This window comes from Kogia breviceps, chromosome 19 (assembly GCF_026419965.1).
Source record: "Kogia breviceps isolate mKogBre1 chromosome 19, mKogBre1 haplotype 1, whole genome shotgun sequence".
Classification (NCBI taxonomy): Eukaryota; Metazoa; Chordata; class Mammalia; order Artiodactyla; family Physeteridae; genus Kogia; species Kogia breviceps.
In genome coordinates, this window is record NC_081328.1 from 793,152 (window position 1) to 819,552 (window position 26,401).

The following is a 26,401-nucleotide window of genomic DNA, read 5'->3' on the forward strand; positions in this document are numbered from 1 at the left end:
ATGTTCAAATAATTTAAAACAAAAAGGTAGATTTAATGCAATAACCACATTAATCTAAGGATAAATAAATCCACAACAGGCTTTAAAGTTTGAAAACGTTTTCCTTTCTTTGCAGAGAGAATGGTTTTCTGAAAGCACACCGGACCGAAGACGTCAAAACGAAACACACTGTCTTAAGGCCCAGGTGAGATGGGCCTGGTCCTCCCTGCCGCCCTCCCGACACCTGCCCCGGCCACGGCGAAGGCGTCTCTGAGACTCACAAAGAGCACTGGCTTCAGGAGTAACTGGATGGCTTGTTACCCGAATCGTCTTCCTGTGACCCCATGCTCTGGAAGGGAGGGAGAGAGGCAGTGTGCTCGTCTGCCCTGGCCAAGGGTTTCCCGCCAGCCCCGGACACCTACCCCCCACCGAGGACGCCACCCCGTTTACAGGGGAGGCAGGTCCAGGACCCCCACCCTCTTCCCTAAACACACTCCCAGCCTGGAGTCTGGAAACATCCCCGAGTATGTCTCTGTGAACCTCCCGATGTGGTTTCTGGGCACAAGCTTACACTCCTGATGGAGGATGGCACCTTGCCCCGCCCGGCCCACTCCGGGAATGAGGGGGCCCCAGTCACCTTCTGCACGAACTGGGGGTTCACTGTGATCTCCTGGTCCATGGCCCTCAGCCGTTCGTCCAGCTCTATGCACCTCAGCATCTGTGTGGCAGACAGGTGTGGACGCGCTGAGTGAGCGGCTTTAGGGCAACTTCCCCTTTTTAGCCTAGACTATCACTGTGGGTGCTACAGGGTCACAACCCCGGGGCCAGGTGAATTCTGGAGTCGGAAGTGCGGGATTCCGCCAGCAACACGGCACAGCAGGACCTGGGGCAGCACCCCATCATCAAACACGCCGACATCTTTTGCAGTGAAACCTAAAAATATTCATCGGCCATCAAATGAGTTACAAAAAAACCCTTCGCGTTTTGAGGGTTTTTTAAAGAAAACTTGGAATTGCCAAAAACAGACTGTGGAGACATCCTGCTCTGAAGGTTCCGGAGCTGTTCTGTTCAATCCGTTTGCCTAAACAGAGGTAGGAAAGCAGGCCACCCACACAATCCTGGCTCACAGGCAGACCCCGGCCGGCACGCGGAGCGGGATGCGCTCCGTGGCCCGCGCTGCTGCCCGGGGGAACCGCGGACGGCTCGTCTCCTCCGGCTGCCCCCGCTCCTCCCCAGCAGAGACAGGGGATCCCTGACTTTCCGAGCTGGGGCTCCACATTCACGTTACCGAAGGCTCTACAGTATAGGCGGCCACTGGGTACCGATTCTAAGACCCTTCAAGCGCTTCAGGAGTTGAAGGAGGCTTTGGTGAGCTAGACAAATAAGCTGACCCACCATCTACTTACAACCCTGCAACCTGGGAGAGTCCACCTTGAAATTCACTTTCTAAGAAATAAGATGTTCTTAGACACCAGTTGGGAACTGCCCGTGTGTAAAGCTGCGGTCATCCCGGAGCCTGCAGCCGGCGTGCCAGGAGTCGCGTCGCGGCCGCCAGCGCCATACCTCGTGGTCGAGGGCGCGAAGCACGGCGGGGTTATTGTACTTCTCAGGGTTATCGTGGAAACTGACCATGCCGTCCTTCTGATTGATGCTGGCAAAAATCTCACCGTCCTCTATCTGCAAAAGAGAAGCCAGGAAAGCAGTGTAGACGCAAAAACTGTGCGAATATGCAGTGTTCCAATACAATCAGGAGAAACCACAGAAAGCAATAAATAAATAAATCTGTATGTGTACTTTTAAGCACCACCCGCTTATTCAAAGGTATCTATTAAACACCTATCGTGTGCACTGCACCAAGACAGATGTGAAGGGGTAAAATCCACGTAAGGTACATTCACCATTTTATTTAATTAATTAATTTATCTGGCCACGAGGCACGCGGGACCTTAGTTCCCCGACCAGGGACCACACCCGCACGCCCTGCATTGGGAGCGCAGAGTCATAACCACTGGACCACCAGGGAAGGCCCAGATTAACCATTTTAAGTGAACAATTCAGAGGACTCAACTACACTTGTGATGTGCAGCCACCAACTCTACGCTGTTTCAGAAGATCTCACTCCCCCACGGGGCACCCCCCCCCCCGGTTAAGCAGTCACTGCCCATTTCCCCTCCTCCCGAGCCCCCTGCAACCACTAATCTACTTTCTGCCCCATGGATTTGCCTGTTCTGGATGCTTTATATACACGGAGTCAGACAATACGTGCTCTCCACGTCTTGCTTCTCTAGCATCACGTTTCGGAAGTGCCCTTACATCTTTAGGACATTTCTGTGAGATATAACTGACGTTGCCGTTGCATTTTAAAAAGTGAACCCCTAACACATTTTTGTTTCACTGCAGTAGAAATTATCTTCTGGTCCTTTAAGAAAACTTTTCTGCCAATGTTGATTCCCAGGCGGTTTCAAGGTCTTTGCATCAACAACTGGGCATTTATTTGTTTGATCCTCATTGCCAAATCCTGTCCATGAAGTAAAATGCGAGAAGCCAGTAAAATCCCAAACAGGTGCTGTTATTCTAACAAATTGCTCCCCAGGTGACAGTGGTCTTGTCACGGTGGAACTGAGCTGCCTGGGCTGCTCTGCTCCTTTCCATCCTGGAAAAGGATGGGCCCCAGTTAATGAAACACCAACAGCCCAACGCACACTAAACAGAAGGCGTAACTCTGACCCCATGAGCAGAGAGACCTGCCTCTTCCCGAAGGGGAAGGACACGCACGCCGGGCTCCCCACAGCGGCGCTCTCTGTAGTAACTACAACTGCCAACAGCCCAAGCGTCCCCTGATGGGAACGGAAAGGCAGCCTCGTACAGTGCAACGCTGCAGCCCTGCAAATGAACCAACTACCATGATACACAACACTGTGCATGGATCGCATGGTGTTGAGCAGAAAAAGCCAGATCCCAAAGTACGTATGCTGTACGTTTCTTTTTATATAAAACTCAAAAAGAGGACACAACTAAAAATAGGACGTTAGAAACCAGGATAGTAACTTTTCTAGGCAGAGGTAGGGCTGGAAGCAGGTTTGAGAAGGCTACACACTGTATGATTCCAACTATATGACACTCTGGAAAAGGCAAAACTGTAGAGAAAATAAAAAGATCAGTGGGGGTGCGGGAGGGGGGAGAGGCACAAGTAGGCAGAGCACAGAGGATTCTCAGGGCGGTGAAAACACTCCCCACGATACTGTAATGATGGATCCACGTCCTATACACTCGTGCAAACGCACAGAACGCCCAATACCATGAATGGTCCCTAATGTACACCAAGGCCTTTGGATGATGACACATCCGTGTAGGGATGTCGGTTGCTAAGAACTGTCCCACCTGGTAGGGATACTGATAAGGGGAGGCTGTGCACATGTGCGGCGGGGAACCCTGTACTCTCCCCTCAACTGTGCTATGAACCTCAAACTGCTCTAAAAGAACTGAGTCTTGTTTGAAGCACCACCCCTGCCTTCACAAGTGTCACACGCCGGGGCAGGGCTTTTCCGGTGTGGCACGAGTGACACTCTGAGCCAGGCAATTCTGTGTGGTGGGCGCTGTCCTCTGCACTGTGGGGGCCTGAGCAGCGCCCCCGGCTCGACCCACTAGACGTGAGTAGCACCCCCAGCTGTGACAACCGGAAACGTCCCCGGACGTTTGCCCGGGCAAATGCCACGTGTCTCTGGCAGATACAACATCGCCGGCTGGTCGGGAGCCCGTCAGGGTCCACCCGGGCTGGCAAGCACCTCGCTGGCTGCGTCCGCACCACTCGCGTACCGGTCTCCACCACCGATGAGCGTCCGGGGAGGGGGGCAGCTGACCCGCGGCACGCAACCCTGTGGGCAGCAAGGGGCTCCGAGGCTGGGGAGGTGGGACAGGTTTTGTTTGTTTGGGATGTGCGTCTCTGTGTTTGGAGGATTACACTGAAGGAGAAAACCTGCGAACATTTGTAAACTGAATTGTGGAAAGAAAATACTCCATTATCACAACTGAAAACAGTTTCATGACCTGGCACCACTCCTGAAATCACAGGGGAGATCGCTAGCAGAAAATGCAGAATGCTGACTTTCTACGTGGGAAGATGTGCCTGCCCCGGGCTAAGGACAGAGGTTTGCTCTTGGTGGATCAGATCGGAGACGTGCCTTTGTGTAACAGAATAAGTAAGTAAATGATGCTATTTCAACTTGGTGGGTTACAACACAATCATTTAAATGCTTATCCAGGGGCCGCCCTGGCGGCACAGTGGTTAAGAATCCGCCTGCCAGAGCAAGGGACATGGGTTCGAGCCCCGGTCCGGGAAGATCCCACGTGGCGCGGAGCAACTAAGCCCGTGCGCCGCAACTACTGAAGCCCACGCGCCTCGAGCCATGCTCGGCAACAAGAGAAGCCGCCGCAATGAGAAGCCCGCGCGCCGCAATGAGAAGCCCGCGCGCCGCACTGAAGACCCGATGCAGCCCTGCCTAGGTAAGTAAATAAATAAATTACATAAATATGCCAACCTTTAAAAAACAAATAAACAAATAAATGTGTATCTAAATTTGGGGAGTGGGGAGTTACCACTGGGAAGTACATGGGTCTCAGGTGTCCTGTGACGCTTGCTATCTGCAGCTGGAGCTGAGTGCGTGGGTATCTGCTCTGAGTGTGGTCTCGGGGTGACATGGCCCAGGAGGGGGGTGAGTCAGACTGCCACCCATGAGGTCACCAGGCCTTCCTCAGGGCAGCAGGGCCCCGCCCCACATATGGCTCGTGCGTGGGCTCATCACAGATCAGCAGGCAGAGGAGCACTGCTTTGTGTCTCTTTGTATTATCTGAAATACTTCATGAGTGTTTTAAACGATATTCACAAACACTGTGGCGATGAAAATATAAATAAGGAGCACTGCTAAGACACCACTGTGTATAACACGTGAGCACATGTCACGGGAAGACCCCAGAGACTGCAAGGAAATCAACAAAAATGTCCACAGGGGTTGACAATGGATGGGGCCCCTTCGTCCTCCTTTATATTTTCTATCGTAAACACCTGTTACCTTTACAAGGACAAAAATCCAGTGATTACTTTTTGAAAAACAGCCACACACTCACCATGTGCAGGACATACTTCTCTGCCTCCTGAGGTCCAGATAACTGCACGCGACTTGCCATGTCTTGTAACGACAGCGTTAAAAAGGTCTGAAATTCAGAAGTTAATTAATCACAAGTAGAAACGCTGAGGAAAGAAATTTTATTAAATGTGTACAGAGTTCTACTGAGTCTCTGAAAATTTGCTTTCAGAGACTGTATAAGATAACTTTTTGTTGTGACGATGACATGCAATGGATAAACTAAGGTTTCAGCATCAGTTTTCTAGAAGACTAATGGCCTTTAAACAGGATCCCACACGTGTGTCCTGCACCTCTGAAATGACGTGTGCACCGCCATTTCAGCACCGCCTGCAACGGCAAAGGTTGGAACCACCTAGAAGTCCATCAGCAGAGGACTTGCTGAGTGCAGCGCAATTACACGCGCGGACTCCTACACAGTTGTAAAAAACTTACTGAGTGTGGACACTTTTTATGAGCTGGAAAAGAATCCAAGACATGTGCATCGTTAAATATAAACAAGGATGCAAAACAGGATCTATGGCACGCTCACATCTGTGTACAGGAAAGAGTGCATGTTTGTGACAGCACACATGCATGTGAATACATGTGCTTCTATGTGCACAGATGATCTCTGGAAGGATATCCGAGAAGCGGGTGACACCAGGCTGCCTCTGGGGAAAGAAAAGGCCGGCTGGGGTGCAGGATCTGGATGGAGATTTCTGTGTCTTTGAATTTCGTATTGTAAACGTATTACCTTGTAAATAATATAAAATTGAAAAAAAACCACATTCGTCCTTCAAAATTCAAAGCTAGAATGTGTAAACAAGTAGGGGGTTAAAAGGAAACCAGTGTTTATCATTGGTTTGCCTGGGACTTGATGAAAATGCCCCCTTTCAGAAACAAATTAAAAGAACTCTTTTTTTTTTAGGGCAGCTGGCAATATTTACAATGGTGGCATTTTCAGAGGCCGTTTCATTTCACAGGCCACGTTAAGACTGTGATGTTGAAAATTCTTGATAAACCAATGACCGAAAATTCTACTGATACATATACTTTAGTTCAAAGAGTAGCACGCCCTCTCCAACTGAAACTACGGTTAATTCTAAGAAGTATCTAAGTAGTTCAGCACCAATGAGGACCCAAAAGTGAACATTTCTAAATGCCCGGAACTGTCATTTTCCCCATTTCAAAATAAGCAGAAACTTCCACTTGAATGTCCACCAGAAGAGGACCGGTTGAGTAAAGTTGTGACCACCCGTACAACAGAGTACGACGTAGGGTCACTGTGATGCAGGCTTACGTTGCCATGGAAACAAGGTGAAGACAGTGAAGAAAACAGAGTACAGAACAGCACATACAATATGAACTACAGTTAATTGGAGTGTCTACACACAGAGCAGAGGATTTAGAGAAACGCCCACGAACGTGGATGTGGAGCAGAGCTGAGCCTCACACGAGAAGCCCGTTGCCCTGGTTGCCCTGCAGCCGGCCTCTCGTCCCGACACCCACCCACATGCAGTACACCTGCTGAGACTCCTTAAAAAGCCGTTGAGTTTTTTGCCCTTTGAATAACAGACAGACTACTAACCTGGCTGGAAAATCCTCCGAGGCCCCATCTACTGTTCTGGCACCAGGACGGGACGCCACGCACCCTATATGGCGGCGCCCCTGCCCATCGGCGGCCGTGGTGCCCCCCCAAGGCCGCCGGGAAGGCTGCACCAGGCCGGCGGACTCACATCAGCGGTAAGTCAGCACAGCTGGGCCAGGACGCTGGTGACTGTGAAGCCGCTGCCCGGCCCTGGACCGGCCACCGAAGGCCCTTCCCGTTTGCCCACTGGTCCCACTCTGGACCCGTATTGACCCAAAACGGAAAACTGCACTTTCCACGCGAAGCATGCCGACTTCTCCGTATACGCTATCAACTGATTCCAAAGTGACGAACTGGGGTTGACTGTCTCACAAGAGAGTTTAACTGATGATTTTCGCAGTGACGCCTACTTATTAGGTTCCCTAGGTTCCAATTCTTCATTTAACTCTCATTTGCCATGTTGTAACTGAACATTTTTTGAACGGGCGCTGTCTTCTCTCCTTGTTCACATTTTGGTTTTCCATCTAAACTCCCAGAGTGCCAGTCACCTACGGGGGCAGCTGTTTCCCAGCAGCTCCTCTTGATGGTGAGACAGACATTTACTGTACTTAGCGCAGCTGTGTCGGCACCTGGACCAAGTGGAAGACACTGTGCACAGAATACAGCTGCTGGTCACCTTGAACGTCTTAGGTCCAGTCTTTGCAGCCTATGGGTCCAGCTGGTTTCTCTCTGACAGGACATTTGTTTTTCATCTTCTTCGAGTCACTCTCTCTTTCGTGTTCTCCGTCTTCCTCTGACAGACTGAGGTCTGGGACGTCCGGAAGGGGCCTCCTTCTCGCTTGCAATGACGCTCCCCTCTCCTCCTCCCCTCTCCTCAAGGAGCAATTCTCCCCACGCAGTGGCGGCCTCCCCGGCTGCCCCTCTTCCCCCTGGTCCCCTCCAGCCTCCCTGGCCCTCGCATCAACTGAGCAGCATCCTCTCCCCTCCTCTGCCTGGAGCCCGACCGCCCGTCCTTAAGCCCCAGGAGAAGAGCCGCGCCGGCCCGGTCGCCGCTGCTCTTTGTTGGTTTACTGCAGCAAACACCCTCCTGGCTCATGGGGAGCTTTGTTTTTCTTTTTACACTTTCCTGGGAGGTTTTAACACTTGATAATAAGCGTATTTTCTGTCATCAAAAGCCATCAGATTTATTTTCATCTTAAAAATAGAAAACACACGATCGGCTCACCTCCCCCAGCTCCAGCGTGCTGGCCCTGTGCCCCCGCGTGGGTCAGCCCGCCGCAGGGTCCTGGGCAGCGTGGCCACGGCCCCGGGCTCCCTGTCTGTGCCTCCCAGGGTGGCCGTATCTCCTACCTCTTGCTCTTCACCTGTCCCTCTTCTCAAATGCCCTGTCCCAGCACTGGAGAGACCAAAAGCACCCATCAAAGTGCCCTAGGGAGTCAGCCGGGAGAGCTCTTCCTCAGGACGAGGCCCTGCTGCCTCGGCGCTGAGGGGCGCAAAGGAGCCCAGGGTCAGGAGGGCCCGGGCAGGGCCTCACCTTGGTGAGCCTCTGGATGTTCTTCTTGTACAGCGAGGACAGGCACTGCTTCACCAGCCCCATGTTGTCGTCGCGGGCGAAGGTCTCGCCGTGCTTGGCCACCAGGTTGCGGAGCTCCGAGGGGTTGTTGGTGGAATAAACTTGCGCTAGCTCGTGGTACGCGTTGCTAAGAGGCTAAAGGTGTGCAGGCGGGAAGAAACCAGATTCGAGAGTTAGAGGAACGGAGTCTGTGTGAGACGCAAAAGAAAACATGGCACTAAATTTGGAGCAAGTACATTCAACATCCTTTACTGTCACCTAACAAATTATAATTTACCCAAAGCAAACGCCTAGTTTTCAAGACCAAGGATAAAAATGTGCCATGGAGTAGCTTACTATCAAACAAAAAAACCACCCACTTTGCAGTACAGAACAAACTGCTGCACAGCAAGTGCAGTACACACGGTTAGTAAAGGCACACAGGTCTTTTTTCTCCATCAGTGGCTCTTGATTTTTCTCTTGATAAACCACTTTGGGAAGAAAGAAGGAAAATTCCCACCCGTCTCAGTTCCGTCTCCCTCTCCCACGTACCTCACTGGGCGCAACGGGACACCCCGCTACTTCTCGGGAAACCAGAGACAACAGGGCTGAGGGCGCACTCAGAGATGTGCTGCTTTCACCATCGCATGCGCTTCCCGCTACCTCATTACGTGCGCATGCGTTGCCCGCTACCTCATTACGTGCGCATGCGTTGCCCGCTACCTCATTACGTGCGCATGCGTTGCCCTCTATCGTATATATACACGCATGCGTTGCCCGCTACCTCATTACGTGCGCATGCGTTGCCCTCTATCTTATATACACGCATGCGTTGCCAGCTACCTCATTACGTGCGCATGCGTTGCCCTCTATCTTATATACACGCATGCGTTGCCTGCTACCTCATTACATGCGCATGCGTTCCCATCTATCTTACATACACGCATGCGCTGCCCGCTTACTACGTGCGCATGCGTTGCCCTCTATCTTATATGTGAGAAACCGGACCCAGGACCACGAGTAGGTCTGTGGTTCTGAGGAGACACGGATTCAAACCTGCATCCCCACCCTGAAGCCTGTGCCCTCTTCACCACTCTGCTATCACTGCCAACAGATCACGATTGTGGGGAAGGAGGCTGAGTCATGGGGACCTCACCTTACAAAGGCCCTCCCCTCCTCCTAGGGCCACCTGAATCACCCCGGAGCTTCCCAAACCTGCGCATCCGTCTACCCACCCCCGGGCCTCCGTCTGTGACTAGCAGCCTGGAGCCCGAGAAGCACGACGGGCTCTTAGAGAAGGACAGGGGCCACCCTCCACAAGGCGGCACGGAAATCTTCTCATCAGGAAGACTTTCACACTGACCTAAATTCTGAAGGAGGGTCAGCAAAAAATTATCAGAATGATAGTGACTTCAGTTTAAAAAAAACAAAATCAAAACCCCATGAGCATGTCTTATTTAAAAAAAAGAAAAAAAAGGTAGGTCATTTCTTCACGTGGTCCCAGGGCTGAGTCCTCAGGGAAACAGGAGCAGCTCTGTGAGCAGTGCGTGGGGTCTGGTAAGGTTCCCCAGCACTTGGTCAAAGTGAGAGTCCCACAGAGTCAGCACTGCTTTTCTAGGACCTTAAACACCTACCGCTACGATCACCCAGAGCAAAAGTGTGCAAACAGATCCCCAGGGACATCGCGGTCCGTCAGGCGGGCGGTGGGCGCGGACTGGGAGGGCTCGGGCTCTGCCAGACGCCCAGAGGCTGGCAAGCGAGCATCTGCTAATTTAACGCGCTGGGAGGGCCAGGGCCCGTAGAATAGGACTACGGAGCTACGCATCACCACAATTTCCTATGAACAGAGCATGTCACCTAAGAAATCCTTCTGTTTTAAAAACTCACCTTAATGAATCTACCCACAATTTGAGATGTATATTTCGGCAGCTGTTGCACTTTGCCAAGCAGTATCAAAGAAACGAGAATATACTTTTTATACGCCTCCAGCATGATGTGACTGACAGCCATAGCAGGAGTGGCGATGGCCTGAGCAGGAGTGAAGACAGCAGGGGAGCTTGAATTAGGAAAAGAGCACTTATACTAAATCACTACCTTTTAATAACTCTACAATTTACCCTTTGAACACATCCAACTCACTGGGCTTTGGTGTCTTCCCCAAGCTGTGCGACTATCACCACTACTGAATTTCAGAACATTTTCACCCCCTATAAAGAAACCCCAGGCCGTCAGTGGTCACCGCCCACCCCCCAACTCCAGGCAACCACTCCTCTACTTCACATCTCAATGGACTTGGCTACTCTGGACAGTGCATATAAATGGCTTTTTCCTGTAGGCGCGGCCTCGCTGCGCGGCTTATGGGATCCCAGTTCCCCACCAGAGATTGAACCCAGGTCCTGGGCAGTGAGAGCACGGAGTCCTAAGCACCGGACGGCCAGGGAAGTCCCATGAATGGCGTCATGCAGTCTTTTGTGGGCAGCTTCGACGTGGCGCTTTCAGGGCACACCCCTGCAGTGGCCTGTGTCAGGACCTCATTCTGTACTAGGGGGGAAAAGTGCTCCACCTTTCGTGTACTCAGATCCTCAGCTGGGGGGCCTCTGGCCACGTGAATCGTCATATACGCTGCTGTGGACATTCACGTGTGTATCTGAGTGGACATCTGTCTTCGCTTCTCTTGGGTGCGCTCCTGGGAGTGAAGTGCCGGGGTCACACGGAAGTTTTAGGTCTAACCTTCTGAGGAGCCGCCAAGCTGCTTGCAAAGCGGCCACGCCACTGTACATGCCCACTGGCAGTTATGAGCGTTCTGAATTCTCCATCCTCATCAACACATTACTGGCTCCCTTTTTAGCTTCAGCCATCCTAGGGTGACTTGATATCACACTGGGGTTTTGATCTGCATCTGATGACGTGCTTTTAGCCATTTGCCTATCTTCTTTAGAGCAATGTCTAGTCAAATACATTGCCCATTTTTTTCAAATTTTATTGTTGGGTTTTAAGACATCTTTGTATTTTCTGGATGTAAGTCTCTTATCAGAAATGTGATCTGCCAATACTTCCTCCCACTGAGGCTGCCTTTCCACTTTTTTTCACCTGGATTCATGAGGGTTAAGAATTCAAAACTATCACACCCAAATCAGCCCGAATGTTCCAAAGCAAAATCCAAGCCACTGAGCCTATAAGGCACTTCTGAGAATTATTCCACCGAAACACTCACGCAAGTGCATGAGGACACCAGTGCAACGACCCCTGCGCAACGCTGCTTCAATGGCGAAGCAGCAAGTCTGCTTAGAGTGCCACCAATCGGGCGCTGGTAAACTGCCAGGGCCACACGTGGCACGGGATAAGAGGACGAGGCTACTTTCACTCTTTACTTTATATAACGCTGTGTGATCTCAATTTTTTCCACTAAGTACATCCTTCTTTGGGGTTTTAAAAAGGCAGTAAAACAAAAGCTGTGTCACCCCCTGAAATTAAGGCACTAATACTACCTGGAACTGATGTGCGTCATGAAGGCACAGCCCCAGGAAGCGGACGGTCGCCCGGGCAAAAGAGGGGCCCTGTGGATTATCAGGTAAAAGTCTTCCAGCGGCAAACCTAGACATGCCGGGCCTTTGACACTGCAACCCTCTGCGACAGAACCGCGCACTTTCCTGCCGCGCCCGCGTCTCGGCGCCCCTAGACCGCCGGCGGGCTCGTCCCGCCTCTGCCGGGCTGCAGGGCCACCGCGCGCTCAGTCGCTCTCAGTTCTCTGAGGACCTGAAGTTGGGACCGTACGGTCAATGTAGTCCCCTGGAAGGTCCGACCTGACCAGCCACGCCCTTGAAAGACACCGCCCGTGCCAAGAGCACCCGTGGTCGCCCTGCCCTAGGCCCCCAGCAGTGCCGGCCAGCCCCCGCTCACTGAGGCGGTGCCCACTCACAGGTCTGTGCGGGGGCTTCTACAGCAGCTCAAATACACCATGAGCTCCTCTGAGGCTTGGAATGTCTTTTATTACCCAAACATGTGCTCTGAATCAAACAACCTATGAACGTCTGGCAAACTGATCCTAAAACACTGGTTTTAGCCGGTACTGTCTATCTGTTAGACCCTGAGTGCCGCCCGCAGAGTTGCGCAATATGTCTCATTACACAGACACGAAGGTGGGAGGCACTTTCCACTGTGTACTCCTTCACACTCTTTGAATTACAGACCAGAAGACCATTTTATTTATTAAAGTAAGAAAAACTTGGGAGTTCCCTGATAGTCCAGTAGTTATTAGGGCTCAGCGCTTTCACTGCCGTGGCCCTGGGTTCAATCCCTGGTCGGGGAGCTAAGATCCCACAGGCCACGTGGTGCAGCCAAAAACAAACAATGAAAGAAAGAAAAACGTAACCGAACGTCACATCTGGTTTCAGAACAAGAAGATGCGTCAAGGTCACTAGGTTCCATCCCTTCTCCACACGCAAAGGAAGCTACAAAGTCAAGAGACGCACGCAACTCAACCCAAACCAGATGCGGGTCGTGGCAAAGCCTGGTCAGCCCTGCCCCGCACCCCTGGCCACAGGGAAAGAGCCTGTGAAAGGACCCTCCTCTGCAGCTCCAGTCGCAGCCTGCAAGTTCATACGCCCCCGGGGGAGCGCCAACTACCTGCTCGTAGAAGTAGAGTGCTCGCTCGAAGTTCTTCAGCCCGGTGTAGACCATCCCGCCGTAGTAATAGTAGCACAGGAAGTGCTTGGCCTCGTAGGCCCCATTCTCTTTGCAGATGTCTACCATGTCCACGTCCAGGTACGGGAGGGCGGGCTTAAAGCACTTCGCCAGCAAACACAGCTGTGGAAAAAATTTACACGAAGCCATCAATCATTCTAGGTGCACTTCGGCTTTACCAGAAGGAGCAAATTCGCAGATTCCGGAAAGTTCTAGAAAATAATTGGTTTTACACTTTATTGACTAAAATGATCTAAATGTCGGCACGTTACTCCATTTTCTTAGGCATTCAGAATACAATAGCATTTCTTTAGAAAAGACTAACCAGCTATGACATAAAGGGCTCCACAAATGAAGCAAAGCCCATCTATTTACAGATGCACAACAAGTGTGACCTTTTCTCTTCACTGCCCTGGTAAAGTAAGAACAGTTTCTCTCCAATCACTCCTTTTCCATGTCTGAACCCCTCAGGTAAGTGTAGGGAATGTGCAGCTCAAGAAAGCAAGATCCAGCAAAGTTCTGCGTCCGGGTGATGTGGCACAGGGCTCGCACAAGCACAAACTCACTGTACACCTGAGATCTACAAACTTTATTGTATGTACGTCACACCTCCATCACAAAAGTGTTTTAGAAGAAATGAAGAGGGGGCTTCCCTGGTGGTGCAGTGGTTGAGAATCCGCCTGCCGATGCAGGGGACACGGCTTCAAGCCCTGGTCCGGGAAGATCCCACATGCTGCGGAGCGGCTGGGGCCGTGCACCGCAACTACTGAGCCCGCGCTCTAGAGCCCATGCACCACAACTACTGAGCCCACACGCCACAACTACTGAGCCCACGCGCCTAGAGCCCGTGTTCCGCAACAAGAGAAGCCACCACAATGAGAAGCCTGCGCACTGCGACGAAGACCCAATGCAGCCAAAAAATAAAATTAAAAAGTAAATAAATAAAGAGAAAAGAAAGCATGTCTACATGTGAAATTAGAACATGTGGTTGAAATAATCCACGTACCATGTTATTCATTAAGAAGACAATCTAGGTACCCCACAGGGACTGGCTAACCCCATGTTATGGAATTCCCTGCAGCTGTAAAGCACTGATATGAAATCATCTCCAAGACACAGTAAGAAAAAAGCAAGGTGCATAAGACATTGTACAGATTAGCGTTTGTGTTTAAAAAACTAGAGAGAACAAATATAAACATATCTGCTTATATGTGCATAAACCATCTTTGGAAGGATGCCTAAGAAACTACTAATTCCAGTTTCCTTTGGAGAGAAGGGATGGGTGGGCAGTCAGCAGGTGGGAGACGGGCTTCATTATATACCCCCCCCTTTGCCATCTGGGTTTGGAGTCACACAAAATAAAATAAATACATGAACAACACTTGAAAGCGTAAGAAGTCACCTGGTTCGCCCTCAGGTTCCAGAGCTCCTTACTGGGATTGTTAAGGTCACAAGCGCTACTCACCCCACCTGTCCCCACATGCTGAGCTGACGAGCTGGGCCTCAGCCGATGGTTTGCGTTCCGTAGCCCCAAGAGCCCCTTCCCAGCAACAGGGGCAGCGACACATTCCGAGGCTTCGAACACAGCGCCATCTTCACCGAGTCCGAGCGGGACCCGAGGCGAGCCCTAGCCGCTCACCTGGCAAAGGTCGGCGTGGACGGAGGTCAGCTGGTTTGTGTTCATCTGCATCTTGTCGACGGCCTGCTTAAGGACGCCGATTCCGCGCAGGGGCTGTCGGAAAGGACACCTGTCAGCACGCTGGGTCCTAGGCTGTCACTTAGAAACGAAAGCAACATACTGACGGGCTCTTCTAAAGCACAAGAGGGTCCCACAGCCTCTCACGGAACTTCGGTCCCTATTCAGTCAGAAAATGTTGCCTTAAGCTGTTTATTGTGATATGTAGAGCAATTCAGCACAAGTTTTTAAATCATAAAGCTTTTTCTATTCATTGGAGGTCAATAATCAAAAGCAACATTACATTCTCAACAGTTCATTATACTTACAGCTAAACAAAAATGTTACGAACCACTTACATCGGATGAGAGCTACGCTTAGGAGACTGAACTGTGGATGGGGACGTTGGCGTCGTCGCGTAGGGCGGTCTAGGTGTCACCTGTAAATTCCCCCCAGCAACACCTGTCACCCGGTGGTAAATTATTGTTGGGAGTGATACCACAAGCCCCTTTTACAGCACGAGGGGCGCTAGAATGGCAGTTCCAAGCACAAAGAGACCGCTCTCCTGCCCTGACTGAATAACAAGACCAAGAACCACACGAGGTGCAGTCAGCTTCTGGAGAGGAGGTGTGACCATAAAATAGCTGAGGAACTTAACCCGTGTTTTCAGTAAAGACTTGTCGGGTTTAACCACCTCCCTCAAACAATCATCACGCAGTGCTCCTACAAAATACCAACTGGTTCTTTGTTTCCAGCCTCTTTTACACTTGTCTTAAAGTTGAATTTCAAATCAAAAGGAAACTTACAAATTACAACTTGTGTCAATATCACAAAAAATAAAGAGTTTACCAGATTAAAGGAAACTAAAGACACACAACAATGTAATTCAACCCGTGCTCTGAGATTTTCTTCTGTTATAAAGATATCAGGGAAACAACTGGTAAAATCGGAATCAGGTCAGATTTGGTGAAGGAGTCGATCAAAGCTCATCTCCTGATGTTGATCACTGTGCTGCAGTTACGTAAGAGAATGTCTTCGTTTGTCCTAATCTTTAAGAAACACTCACTGAAGCACTCAGGGTAAGGGATATCACACCTGCAACTTTCTTTCCGTGGCTCAGGAAAAAGAGAAAAGAATGAACAAGTATGGTAAGACACTAACACCTGGGGACTCTGGGTGAAGGGCATTTATGGCAATTAATTATACTAACCTAACAACTTGTCTGTAAAGCTAAAATTATGTCATAATTGCAAGTTAAAAGGCTTAACAAACAAAAGAGCGGCATTGTACAGCACAAGGGGTGCTAGGATGGCAGTTCCACACACAAGCAGCAGCCTCTCCCTGAGGCACCGCTTCTGTGGTCAGAGCCCCACAGCGGATGCTCTGAGCTCTCCGCAGCGACCACGTACATCCGGGCATTAGGGTCTCAACACCAGGCTGGAACCCTTACACTCAGCGCATTGTGCAGGTTAGAGGCGTGCAAAACAGAACTATAGATACTCAAATAACATTCTTACCTGTTTTCTTTCCACAAGTGCATTTGTTAGCTGATGGCAAAGCCCAGCAACTAGACACAACAATAATAAAATATTGAAAATATAAATGACTACAGGGCAGAATACATTCCGTGGAAAAGAAGAAAAAGCTGTTCCCCTTACAGGTGTCTGTTGCATAGCGAATGTGCTCCCCGTTACACGTGCTGATGAAGAGCTGAACCTGTGAGAATAGCGTCTCGAAGTCAGGAATGCTGGGCATAGAAAACTTCACAAACCTACAACACAGAGAAAAAAGAAGCAACTTGTCCTGGCATCTCACAGGGAAACGGAGAAGTCCGTCCATCCTACCTCCAATGCTCTGTGAAGTTAAAGGAGTCACGGTACTTTTAAAAATGAAAACTGGAATCTGTGAGATTCTCCCGGCCTGGTTCTCTGCACATTCAAGACACAGAACATGGACACAAACAGAGGTTAAGAAAAACATGCTTAAAAAAGAACAACTTTTACCCAGGGCAGTTAGGCAAGAAATAAAACGCAACCAAAAAAGAACTTTCAGGGCTTCCCTGGTGGCGCAGTGGTGGAGAGTCCGCCTGCCGATGCAGGGGACGCGGGTTCGTGCCCCGGTCCGGGAGGATCCCACGTGCCGCGGAGCGGCTGGGCCCGTGAGCCGTGGCCGAAACTTTCAAAAAAGAAAACTCTGTCAAATGAGGCCAAATATCAGGTTGTCCTAATACTCGTGAAGTAACTGAATATAAACTCATAACCAAGAATTTTTAAAAATACCTTTCTTTTGCGGTCCAGTGTGCTCAGTACTGCTTTATTCAGCTAGAAACCCGCTGTGGGCTCTTCCCGCCTGAGCAGAACACACCGAGGCGCACGGGCTGCCCGGAGGCCGGGGCAGCGGCTCGTGGTCACGGTGCTGCCCCAGGGCCCAGGGGGTGCCGGATGACCTGGGAGAAAAACTAGCTGCACGGCAGGACCGGAAGGAGTGGGGCGCTGAGAAGAGGGGTGACCAGGCAGGTGGCCCACCCCGAGCCACCTGGCAGATGCCACCAAGTGCCACCAAGAGGGGAGCAGAGAGGTTTCGAGGGAGAAATCACATAAGCTACCACCGCTTAGACACTGCTTACACGTACACTGCAAGCTCTTCTTTAAAAAAAAAACCCCAAAACTAAATGGTTTAAACTCATTTCAAGAAAAATCGAATGGGTATTATTGCCTAATCTTTCATCTCCATCTTTCAACTTGTACTTCCATCTGTATAGTATTACTTAACAATGCCACCTTACATCTATAATTACACTTTCCAAGTATCAAAATGTGTCCAAACAATCTCATTTGGGCTTCACAGTAGGTCAGTAAGGCATTGTGATTTCCATTTTATAAATAAAAATATGAAGCTCAGGGCCTCAAACCTCATAATCAGCAGAACATAGATTCAAACCCAGGGGACCGGAAACAAGGTCGGGTTGTTCCCAGGTTTCCTTTAACTGATATGCAACGTAAAACACCTTCTAGCTTCAAACAGCTTCCGCACACATCACCTCACTTGACATGCACATCCGCATAAGCTGACGTGTGTACAAATCACGCTTTCTGTTCTTTTATTCGGAAACCACAGGCGGCAGAAATCTTCACCAGCCATCCCAACCCGCAGAAGCTCCTGCAGCGGAGGCCCTGCCCCACACCTGCACCGTCTGAAACAGTGGCTACAGGCAGCTCCTGAGCCCTTGAGGTGTGGCAAGTGCAACTGAGGAACCGAATCTTTCACTTCACTCATCCGTGAAGATTTACGTTCAAACAGGCACAGGAGCTACGGACGGCACCTTCCTCCTGACGCATACCCGCCTCAGAGCCTCAGTGCAAGTGGAGCCAGACCCTCGCTTTAGGTCAATTTCTTCTCAGTTTACTTACATTACCTCAACTTTCTCAACAACCACAAAATCCCAATTTATAACACTACAACATCAAGATAAAAGAATTCAACTGTCAAAGACACAGTCACAAGAGTTCAACAGACCAACTGAAATAACGTCTATTTAACTTGGTACAGCTTAAAACAGCTTAAAGTTGTACAGCAACTATAGTTTTTTTTTAAAGGGGGAAAAAAACCAGCTTAAACTTGTCTGAAGGGAACCGGAAGCAAGGCTGCTCTGATCACTGGTACCTTCACGCGGTGGAGCCCCTGTGCCCCGATCTGTCACTCTTCCCCCTTTTCTTTCTAAGTTAGAAAATGGGGAGAATCCAGCGGACTACATGAATAGAAGTATTCAGATAAACGCCAAGTACAGTGCCCTCAACTGAGAAGGCCATTCATTTTTTAAAATACATTTCAAACTGTGTATAAACATACTAGTTTTAAAAGATGATAAAATGCGCTTCCCTGGTGGCGCAGTGGTTGAGAGTCCGCCTGCCGATGCAGGGGACGCGGGTTCGTGCCCCGGTCCGGGTACCGCAAAAAAAAAGAAAAGAAAAGAAAAGAAAGAACAAAATATAAAAGCACCTACTGTATAGCACAGGAAACTCTACTCAATGCTCTGTGGTGACCTAAATGGAAAGGAAATCTAAAAAAGAGGGAATAGATGTATAGCTGATTCACTTTGCTTTACAGCAGAAACTAACACGACATTGTAAAGCAACTATACTCCAATAGAAGTTAATTTTAAAAAGTGAAATGGGGCTTCTCTGGTGGCGCAGTGGTTGAGAATCCGCCTGCCGATGCAGGGGACACGGGTTCGTGCCCCGGTCTGGGAAGATCCCACATGCCGCGGAGCGGCTGGGCCCGTGAGCCGTGGCCTCTGAGCCTGCGCGTCCGGAGCCTGTGCTCCGCAAGGGAGAGGCCACAACAGTGAGGCCCGCATACCACAAAAAAAAAAAAAAAAAAAGTGAAATGAAAATAAAAGCAATGATTAGCCGCATGGAGTTAAAGGTAACTACTCCAACAACATGACTTCAGTTGTGCAAAGGAGCTCACTGTCATTTACAGGGCTCACTGCATACACCAGAAAACACCCAAAGCCAGAAAGCGCAGCGTTGAGGTTAAGCGTGCACAAAATCATCAAGGAAAATGCCCTTACAAAACAGCAAGGACTCCCAGGGAGTGCTCCTGGACATCCAGGGCCCCGAGCACCGTGTCCAGATGGGATAAGTTCTTCGCAAGGAGTTCCCCACTCTTGTTGATCAGTTCACAAAGCTGAGTCATCTGCCCTGGAAAACAGGAATAACACTATCATTCAGTTACACCATTAACCAAAGCAAAGGAAGTCAAATCCAAGACTTCACACCGCAGACGTGCAGGTGCCTGAAGGTGATTTCCTCTCCTTTATTTCAGATGAGGACCCAGAAGGGCCAAAGACATCCTGCCTGTAGCCTCAGCACTAAACGTCCCACTTCCTCTGGCCCCTGAAGGTTCCCCTTTTCTCCACTCCAGCTTCCAGTCCCCCAAGCCAGCGGCGTTCCCGCCACCGTCAGCACCGCCGCACCTTTGGGACTATGACTGCATCTTTCGGCTAAGCCTCTCGGTCCACTCCTGCCTCTCTCCTCCGCCTCCCCTCAGACCCCCACCATTTCCTGTCTGGACTCCACCGTCTTCCGAGTGCTCTGCCTCCTTCCACCTCTCTCCTCCAGCCCACGGCCCACACTGGCACCTGGCGGATCTGTCTGAAGCGCAACTCCCATCACACGCCTCCAGATGCCCCCCCAACCCCGTCTGGCCTCCTGAGCCTCCCCCCACACACCAACGTCCCCGCTCTTGCCTGAGGTCTCTGCACGGCTGCTCTCCGAGCTGCGTGCTCCCTCGCCACTCTTCCACGACCCCCACGACCCGACTCACGCACGTCGACAGTCAGCCCGGGCCCCCCTCCCATGGCTCTTTGTCCTCTGTGCTCTCTGCATCCCGGGGATGCTGGTGTTAGGTCATTCACATGAACTCGGGGGGAGAGTCGTCTCTTCCCCAGCTTCGGAAAGCAGTGCTTGCCTAGCTCCCGATCAATCAACAAGCAGCCTGTCAAACTAATCTAATTTATCCACCAATCTTTCCCCAATACCACAATATTATGTCTTAACAACTAAGGTACAGAATCTAATTAGACCAGAATTGGACTCACCGATTTCCCCCCAAGGAATTTTCTTAAAATTAATTGAGATATAGTTGATTTACAATATTATATAAGTTTCAGGTGTACAAGACACTGACTCACAATTCCTAAAGGTTATACTCCATTTATAGTTATTCTAAAATATTGGCTATATTCCCTGTGCTGTACAATATATCCTTACAGCTTATTCTATACATAGTAGTTTGTACCTTTTAATCCCCTACCCCTATCTTGCCCCCTCCCCTTCCCTCACCCCGCTGATAACCACTAGTTTGTTCTCTATATGTCAGTCTGTTTCTTTTTTGTTATATTCATTAGTTTGTTGTCTTTTTTAGATTCCACATATAGGTGATAACATGCAGTATTTGTCTTTCTCTCTGTGACTTACTTCACTCAACATAATATCCCCAAGGTCCATCCATGTTGCAAATCACAAAATTTCATTATTTTTTATGGCTGAGCAGTATTCCACTGTGTGTATATATATATATATATATATATATATATATATATATATATACACACACACACACATACACATACACACCGTATCTTCTGTATCTATTCATCTGTTGATGGACACTTAGGTGCTTCCATATCTTGGCAATTGTAAACAGTGCTATGAGCACTGGGGTACATGTATCTTTCCAAATAAGTGTTTTCATTTCCTTTGGATATACACCCAGGAGTGGAATTGCTGGATTGAATGGTAACACTGTTTTTAGTCTTTTGAGGAACCTCCATACTATTTTCCACAGTGGCTGCACCAATTTACATTCCCACCAACAGTGCACGAGGATTTCCTTTTCTCCACATCCTCACCAACATGTGTTATTTGTGGACTTTTTTTTTTTTTTTCCGGTACGCGGGCCTCTCACTGAGCCAGCCTCTCCCGTTGCGGAGCACAGGCTCCGGACGCTCAGGCTCAGCGGCCATGGCTCACGGGCCCAGCCGCTCCGCGGCACGTGGGATCCTCCCAGACCGGGGCACGAACCCGTGTCCCCTGCATCGGCAGGCGGACTCTCAACCACTGCGCCACCAGGGAAGCCCTATTTGTGGACTTTTTGATGATAGCCACTCTGACAGGTGTGAGGTGATATCTTATTGTAGTTCTGCTTTGCATTTCCCTAACTCACCGATTTTAATGGGTTATTCTGATGACAGACACCACGGCCACACTCTGTACTCCCACATCCCACCAGCTGTTTCCTGGTGACGGTGGAGGGTACACATATGTCCACGGGCATTAACCTCTCAAGTTTCCTCAACAGTTCTCTTTCACATTTTGAACTTCAAGCTACCCATACCAGCTATTTCTATTTAGTAAGTGAGTGATTTTTCCTATTAAAAAATACTTAGGGGCTTCCCTGGTAGTGCAATGGTTAAGAATCCACCTGCCAATGCAGGAGACACAGGTTCGAGCCCTGGTCTGGGAAGATCCCACATGCCACGGAGCAACTAAGCCCATGCACCACAAGTACTGAGTCTACACTCTATAGCCCGCGAGCCACAACTATTGAGCCCACGTGCCACAACTACTGAAGCCCTTGCACCTAGAGTCCACAACAAGAGAAGCCATCGCAATGATAGTAGCTCCCGCTTGCCGCAACCAGAGAAAGCCCGCGTGCAGCAACGAAGACCCAACGCAGCCATAAATAAATAAATAAACAAAAACACTCAAATGGTATAATGCTTAAAATCCAGGTGACTGTAGCCAGGAACTGATAATTTCTAGAGTTTCTTACTATACTTTTAAATTTTTACCAAAAATAAAGGAAACATTCCATTATTACCACACTGAAAAACAATAACAAAGAAGGTCCATGATCTCATTAGGTATCACCTTTCAAAGTAATAATACTAGGTGAACTGGGAAATATCAATAACAACTCATCATCATGTTGTTAGAGATCTCACTAGCAGGAATGAAATAGCTTCTTGGCAGTGATTTGGATCACCCATAATTAAGCGTTTCAGTCCATGATTTTCCCCCAATTAAATAACCAATCCTGAGATGAGACCTAAGAGAAATGCTGGGTCACCCTAAAATCATAAGGCAGTCACCTCGTGCAGGCCAAGGGGAGACACACCTAAGGGCCACAGGGTGCGTGAGAAATGAACCTAACCAGATAGGGGCCAAGGAAACGTCCTCTCATCAGAGAAAGCTGAGGCATTATGCCATTCTCTTCACTTAAGGTTCATGTGAGAAAATTCTGAATAAGAGCTGAGGAAACAAGCTCATTAACGTTTCCTATTCGGGGAGCATGAAGCATAGGCACGAGGCGCAGGGGCAGGGCAAGTGTCCTGCGCCTCGCTGTCCGGCACACTGCTCCTAAAGCAGCGACTTGCACAGAGCGTGTGTGCAAAGCTTTCAGATAAGTGATCCTGCTTGATGCTCACGACCACAGCCCCGGTTCTGTCTTGTAAATTAGAATACTGGCCCGGGGAAATGAGGCGGCTGGCACACCGAGCGACCGAGACAGGACTCCAGCCCAAATCTTCTAGGCACATGGCACCGTGGGAAGGAGAAACTTAAGCCCGTGGCACGAACGAACGCATGGATGGCTTCTTCACGCCTAGAGAATATGGCTCACCTGTGAAGCCAACTCCTACCAGTAACGAGAGAAACGAGACAGAACCGCCGCGCTGCGCCGCGCCCCACACCTGAGCAACCTCAGGGCAGCGCCTGCCCTCCTTACACAAGGAGACGGAACTCGGGAGAGAAGCGTGCCTACCCAAGGTCACGCAGCTCCTGCAACTTTAACGGTTCCTCCCTCTCAGTCCGCAACTCGGCGGAGTAGGGCCATTTCTACTCCACAGATGAACAAACAGGGTGGGGAAAAGGGCCTTACAGCAGCGGCCAACTACTTTAATTCTGGGCCCAGGGCTCGATACGCACATGATGAAACGAACGAACCAACGGCATGAAAATTAGGAAGAAAACTAACAACGGTCACAACTCTGCCCGCAAGAGGGGAGCCTGGAGCCAGGGCCCCCGGGGAACATGCGCGCCAAGCCTCGAGGGGCCCCGCCGCGCGGCCAGGTCGGGAAGGGCCGCCGGGAGCCGAGACCGAGGGGGCACCGACGGCGGGGGACGGAGGCCGGGAGTCGGGACCCGGGCGGAGAGGCCGCCCAGCTCGCGCGCTCGTCAGCCCCGGCCCAAGCGCCGAGACCCCCGGCCCTGCCCGGACGCAGGCTCACGGGCTGCGCCCACCGCCTCACCTTGGGCCGAGAGCTGGCGGACGCTGTTGACGAACTGCTCCAGGGCAGACGCCATATTCCCGGCGGCGGAGGCGGCGCGCGCGGGACGAGGACCGGCGACCCACTGGAGGGCCTCGAAGGCGATGACGTCACTTCCGCCGCTCAAGCACCGCGAGATCTCACCTACCTGGGACCCGGCTACTGTTTCCATGGAATCCGCTCTAGGGATGCCGGGCCGGAAGGCAGCATTCTTTCCCTTCCGTCTTCGTTCTGTGCACACGCGAAATCGCTCCGTGGATTTAACGGGGACGGTGGGCAAAGGAAGGAACTGAACTCCTAGTTAGGCACATCCTTTCCGGATTTTGTTGGGAATGGCCGTCCCGTTTAACACCTTGCCAAATCCTCCAAGACCGGCTTAATTGCCACCTCTTCCCCGAGGCTTTTCCTGCGAGGTAGTAGTCCGGCCAGGCAGGCAGCATGCGGTCAAATCCCTTGTCTATGACTTAGTAGCTCTGTGACTCTGGGCAAGTACCTTGGCTGTCTTCTGCCTTGTTTCCCCATCTGTACAATTCTCACGATAAAACGTAAAATACTTATGGTTGGAGCGGAGTGGTGTGAAATGGGGCTGCAGGATACACAGGGACCACGTCAAGTAAGCTGTGTTAAAGATACTGGACTTTTCCCCGAAAGACTGGGACGCCACGGAGAGTTTGATGCAAGAGAGTGGCATGATGAGACTTGCACTTAGAAAGGGCTGTCTGGCTTTACATGGATAACCTCCGAGAATCATTTCGGAAGCTCTTACGGTAGTCAGTCGATATGAAATATAATAGTAAAAATTGTACCTTGAAATAGAGATGGAAATAAATTGAGGTATTTGGGACAAGTATAGATGAATGACTTTAACACTTGTACTCTAGGATGGAGGTGTCCCTGAATGCTGTATGGCAACATTTGGTCCTCAATCAGAAGACAGATATTTTGAATTATAGGACACATTTCCATGGATATACATGGATTTTAATAAAAGCCAAAAATGTTGTGAGAAGTTAAGCACTACAATAATTCAAAATAGCCACAGCTACTAGTCATACTTTAAATTTTTTTGCCTATTTAGATTGTGGCATCTGTTCTCAAAGTGTGGTTCCTCAGCCCACAGCATCTGCGTCACCTGGGAACTTCTTAGAAATGCAAATTCTTGGACTCCACTTTAGACTTACTACAAACTCTGAGGGTGGTGCCCTGCAGTCTGAGTTTAGCAAGCCCTGAAGGTAACCTTGACGCACACTAAAGTTTGAGGACACCTGCATTGTGGTAAAGAGGAGCCAGGAATCAAATCACACTCGTTTCAAAACTGCTGAGAGGCATCCCACACTTCTCTCTTCCTCTCTAGAGTGAAATCACTGAAGGAGATGTGGTTAGAGGGATAACCTTGGATATATTCTAACTTTTTAAAAAGTTATTCCTGTGTAAAATCCAGCAATTACTTAAGTTTATTTTTTAACTATTTTTTTATAAATCTATTTTATTTATAAATCTATTTATTATTTTTGGCTGTATTGGGTCTTTGTTGCTGCACACAGGTTTTCTCTAGTTGTGGCGAGCGGGAGCTACTCTTTGTCTCGTTGCGTGGGCTTCTCATTGCGGTGGCTTCTCTTGGTGCGGAGCAGGGGCTCTAGGTGCACGGGCTCAGTAGGTGTGGCTCAGGGGCTCTAGAGCGCAGGCTCAGTAGCTGCGGCGCACGGGCTTAGTTGTGGGTTCTTAGATGTGGGATCTTCCTGGCCCAGGGCTCAAACCCGTGTCCCCTGCATTCGCAGGTGGATTTTTAACCACTGCGCCACCTGCAAAGTCCTCAGCAATTACTTGAGACACACCTCACAACAAACAGCCACAGCAGTGAGTGGAGATACCACATTTAACTATCTGTTTTTCATTCTTTGAATACACATGTACTTTGTCTCTGATATGTGTCCAGCCCTGTGCCAGATGCCAGGTGTATATCTGTCATCAGTACAAAGTTCTTGCGGCAGTGAAGCTCTGGCTGTAGGAGTTACACACAAAGCAAGCAAATAAAATACTTTCAGAGTCAGTACCTGTCATGAAGAAAATGAAACATGGTCATGGGTAGAGGAAGGTCAGGAAATGCTTCCAAGATGTGAAGGGTGAGAAGGAGCCAGTGAAAAGGGATCTGGGAGCGGAGAGTTTCAGGGAGAGGAACAAATGTATGCCAAGATCTTTATACCCAAATAAGCTTGGTGTGTTTCCGGAAAAGACAAAAGGCTAGTGTGTCTTAGAGTATAGTGGGTGAGGAGGGTCCTGGGGTGTCTGTTTGATACTGCTTGTCTATAACAACAGTAATAGTCTCTTATTCATTCAAATTGACAATAAAAGATTTTAAATCCAGAAGAAAAAAAAAGCCACCTCTAACGGCTTACATAACCATATTTATTTTAGATTCATTTGAAAGTCACCGGTTTTCTTAAGGCTTCGTGATATTTGCACGGCGTTAATTGCTCTTCTAACAGCCTCTCCCCAGCCACTCACCGTAAAGCAGGGGGCACATCACCGTTTTGGTTCCTTCCTACTACTGTCACTCCCCGAAGTTCTTCTGCCTATTTTGTTGACTTATTTGCTTTGTGTCCCTCTCCCCTTCTAAAATGTGAGCTCCAGGGTAGCAGGACCTTGTCCACGTGGTCCACTGCGCGACGCTCTAGGGGCTCAGTAAACGTCTCCGGGACACAGGCCTGCTCCATCCTCGCTGAGGCACTGGAAGGAGGGAGTCCAGGCGCAGGATCCCGGGAGAAGGTGCCAGTGGAGATCCGGGGACCGCGGACGCCCCGGGGACAGCCCAGCGCCCAGGGCTGTCCTCCAGGCCACGCCCCTCGGGCCCGCCTCCGCCAGCGCGGGTCCCTTTAAGGGCGGCGAGGCCGCAGCCTCGCTCTGGGGCTTGAGCTTGCGCGCTCGTTTCCCTCTCGCCCCGCTCGCCCCGCGCGCTCCACGCGCCCCG

At 50.1% G+C, this 26,401-nt stretch overlaps 1 protein-coding gene across 2 annotated transcripts; it reads right to left on the bottom strand.

Moving 5' to 3' along the window:
• Window positions 1–9: 9 nt before the first annotated feature.
• COPS3 (COP9 signalosome subunit 3) lies at window positions 10–23,569 on the bottom strand. Of its 2 annotated transcripts, XM_059048913.2 has the most exons (12): window positions 23,416–23,569; window positions 19,174–19,303; window positions 16,259–16,371; window positions 16,118–16,167; window positions 14,565–14,657; window positions 12,869–13,048; window positions 10,130–10,270; window positions 8,225–8,398; window positions 5,104–5,190; window positions 1,543–1,656; window positions 617–697; window positions 10–328 (listed from the first exon to the last, which is right to left on the bottom strand). In XM_059048913.2, the coding sequence occupies exons 1-12, from the start codon at window positions 23,468–23,470 to the stop codon at window positions 275–277; spliced, it is 1,272 nt and encodes a 423-aa protein (XP_058904896.2). In that variant the 5' UTR covers window positions 23,471–23,569; the 3' UTR covers window positions 10–274. The 2 variants fall into 2 exon arrangements, with proteins under 2 accessions (XP_058904896.2, XP_066877321.1); XM_067021220.1 differs by lacking the exon at window positions 5,104–5,190 and having other exon boundaries at window positions 23,416–23,552.
• Between the last annotated feature and the right edge of the window lie 2,832 nt (window positions 23,570–26,401).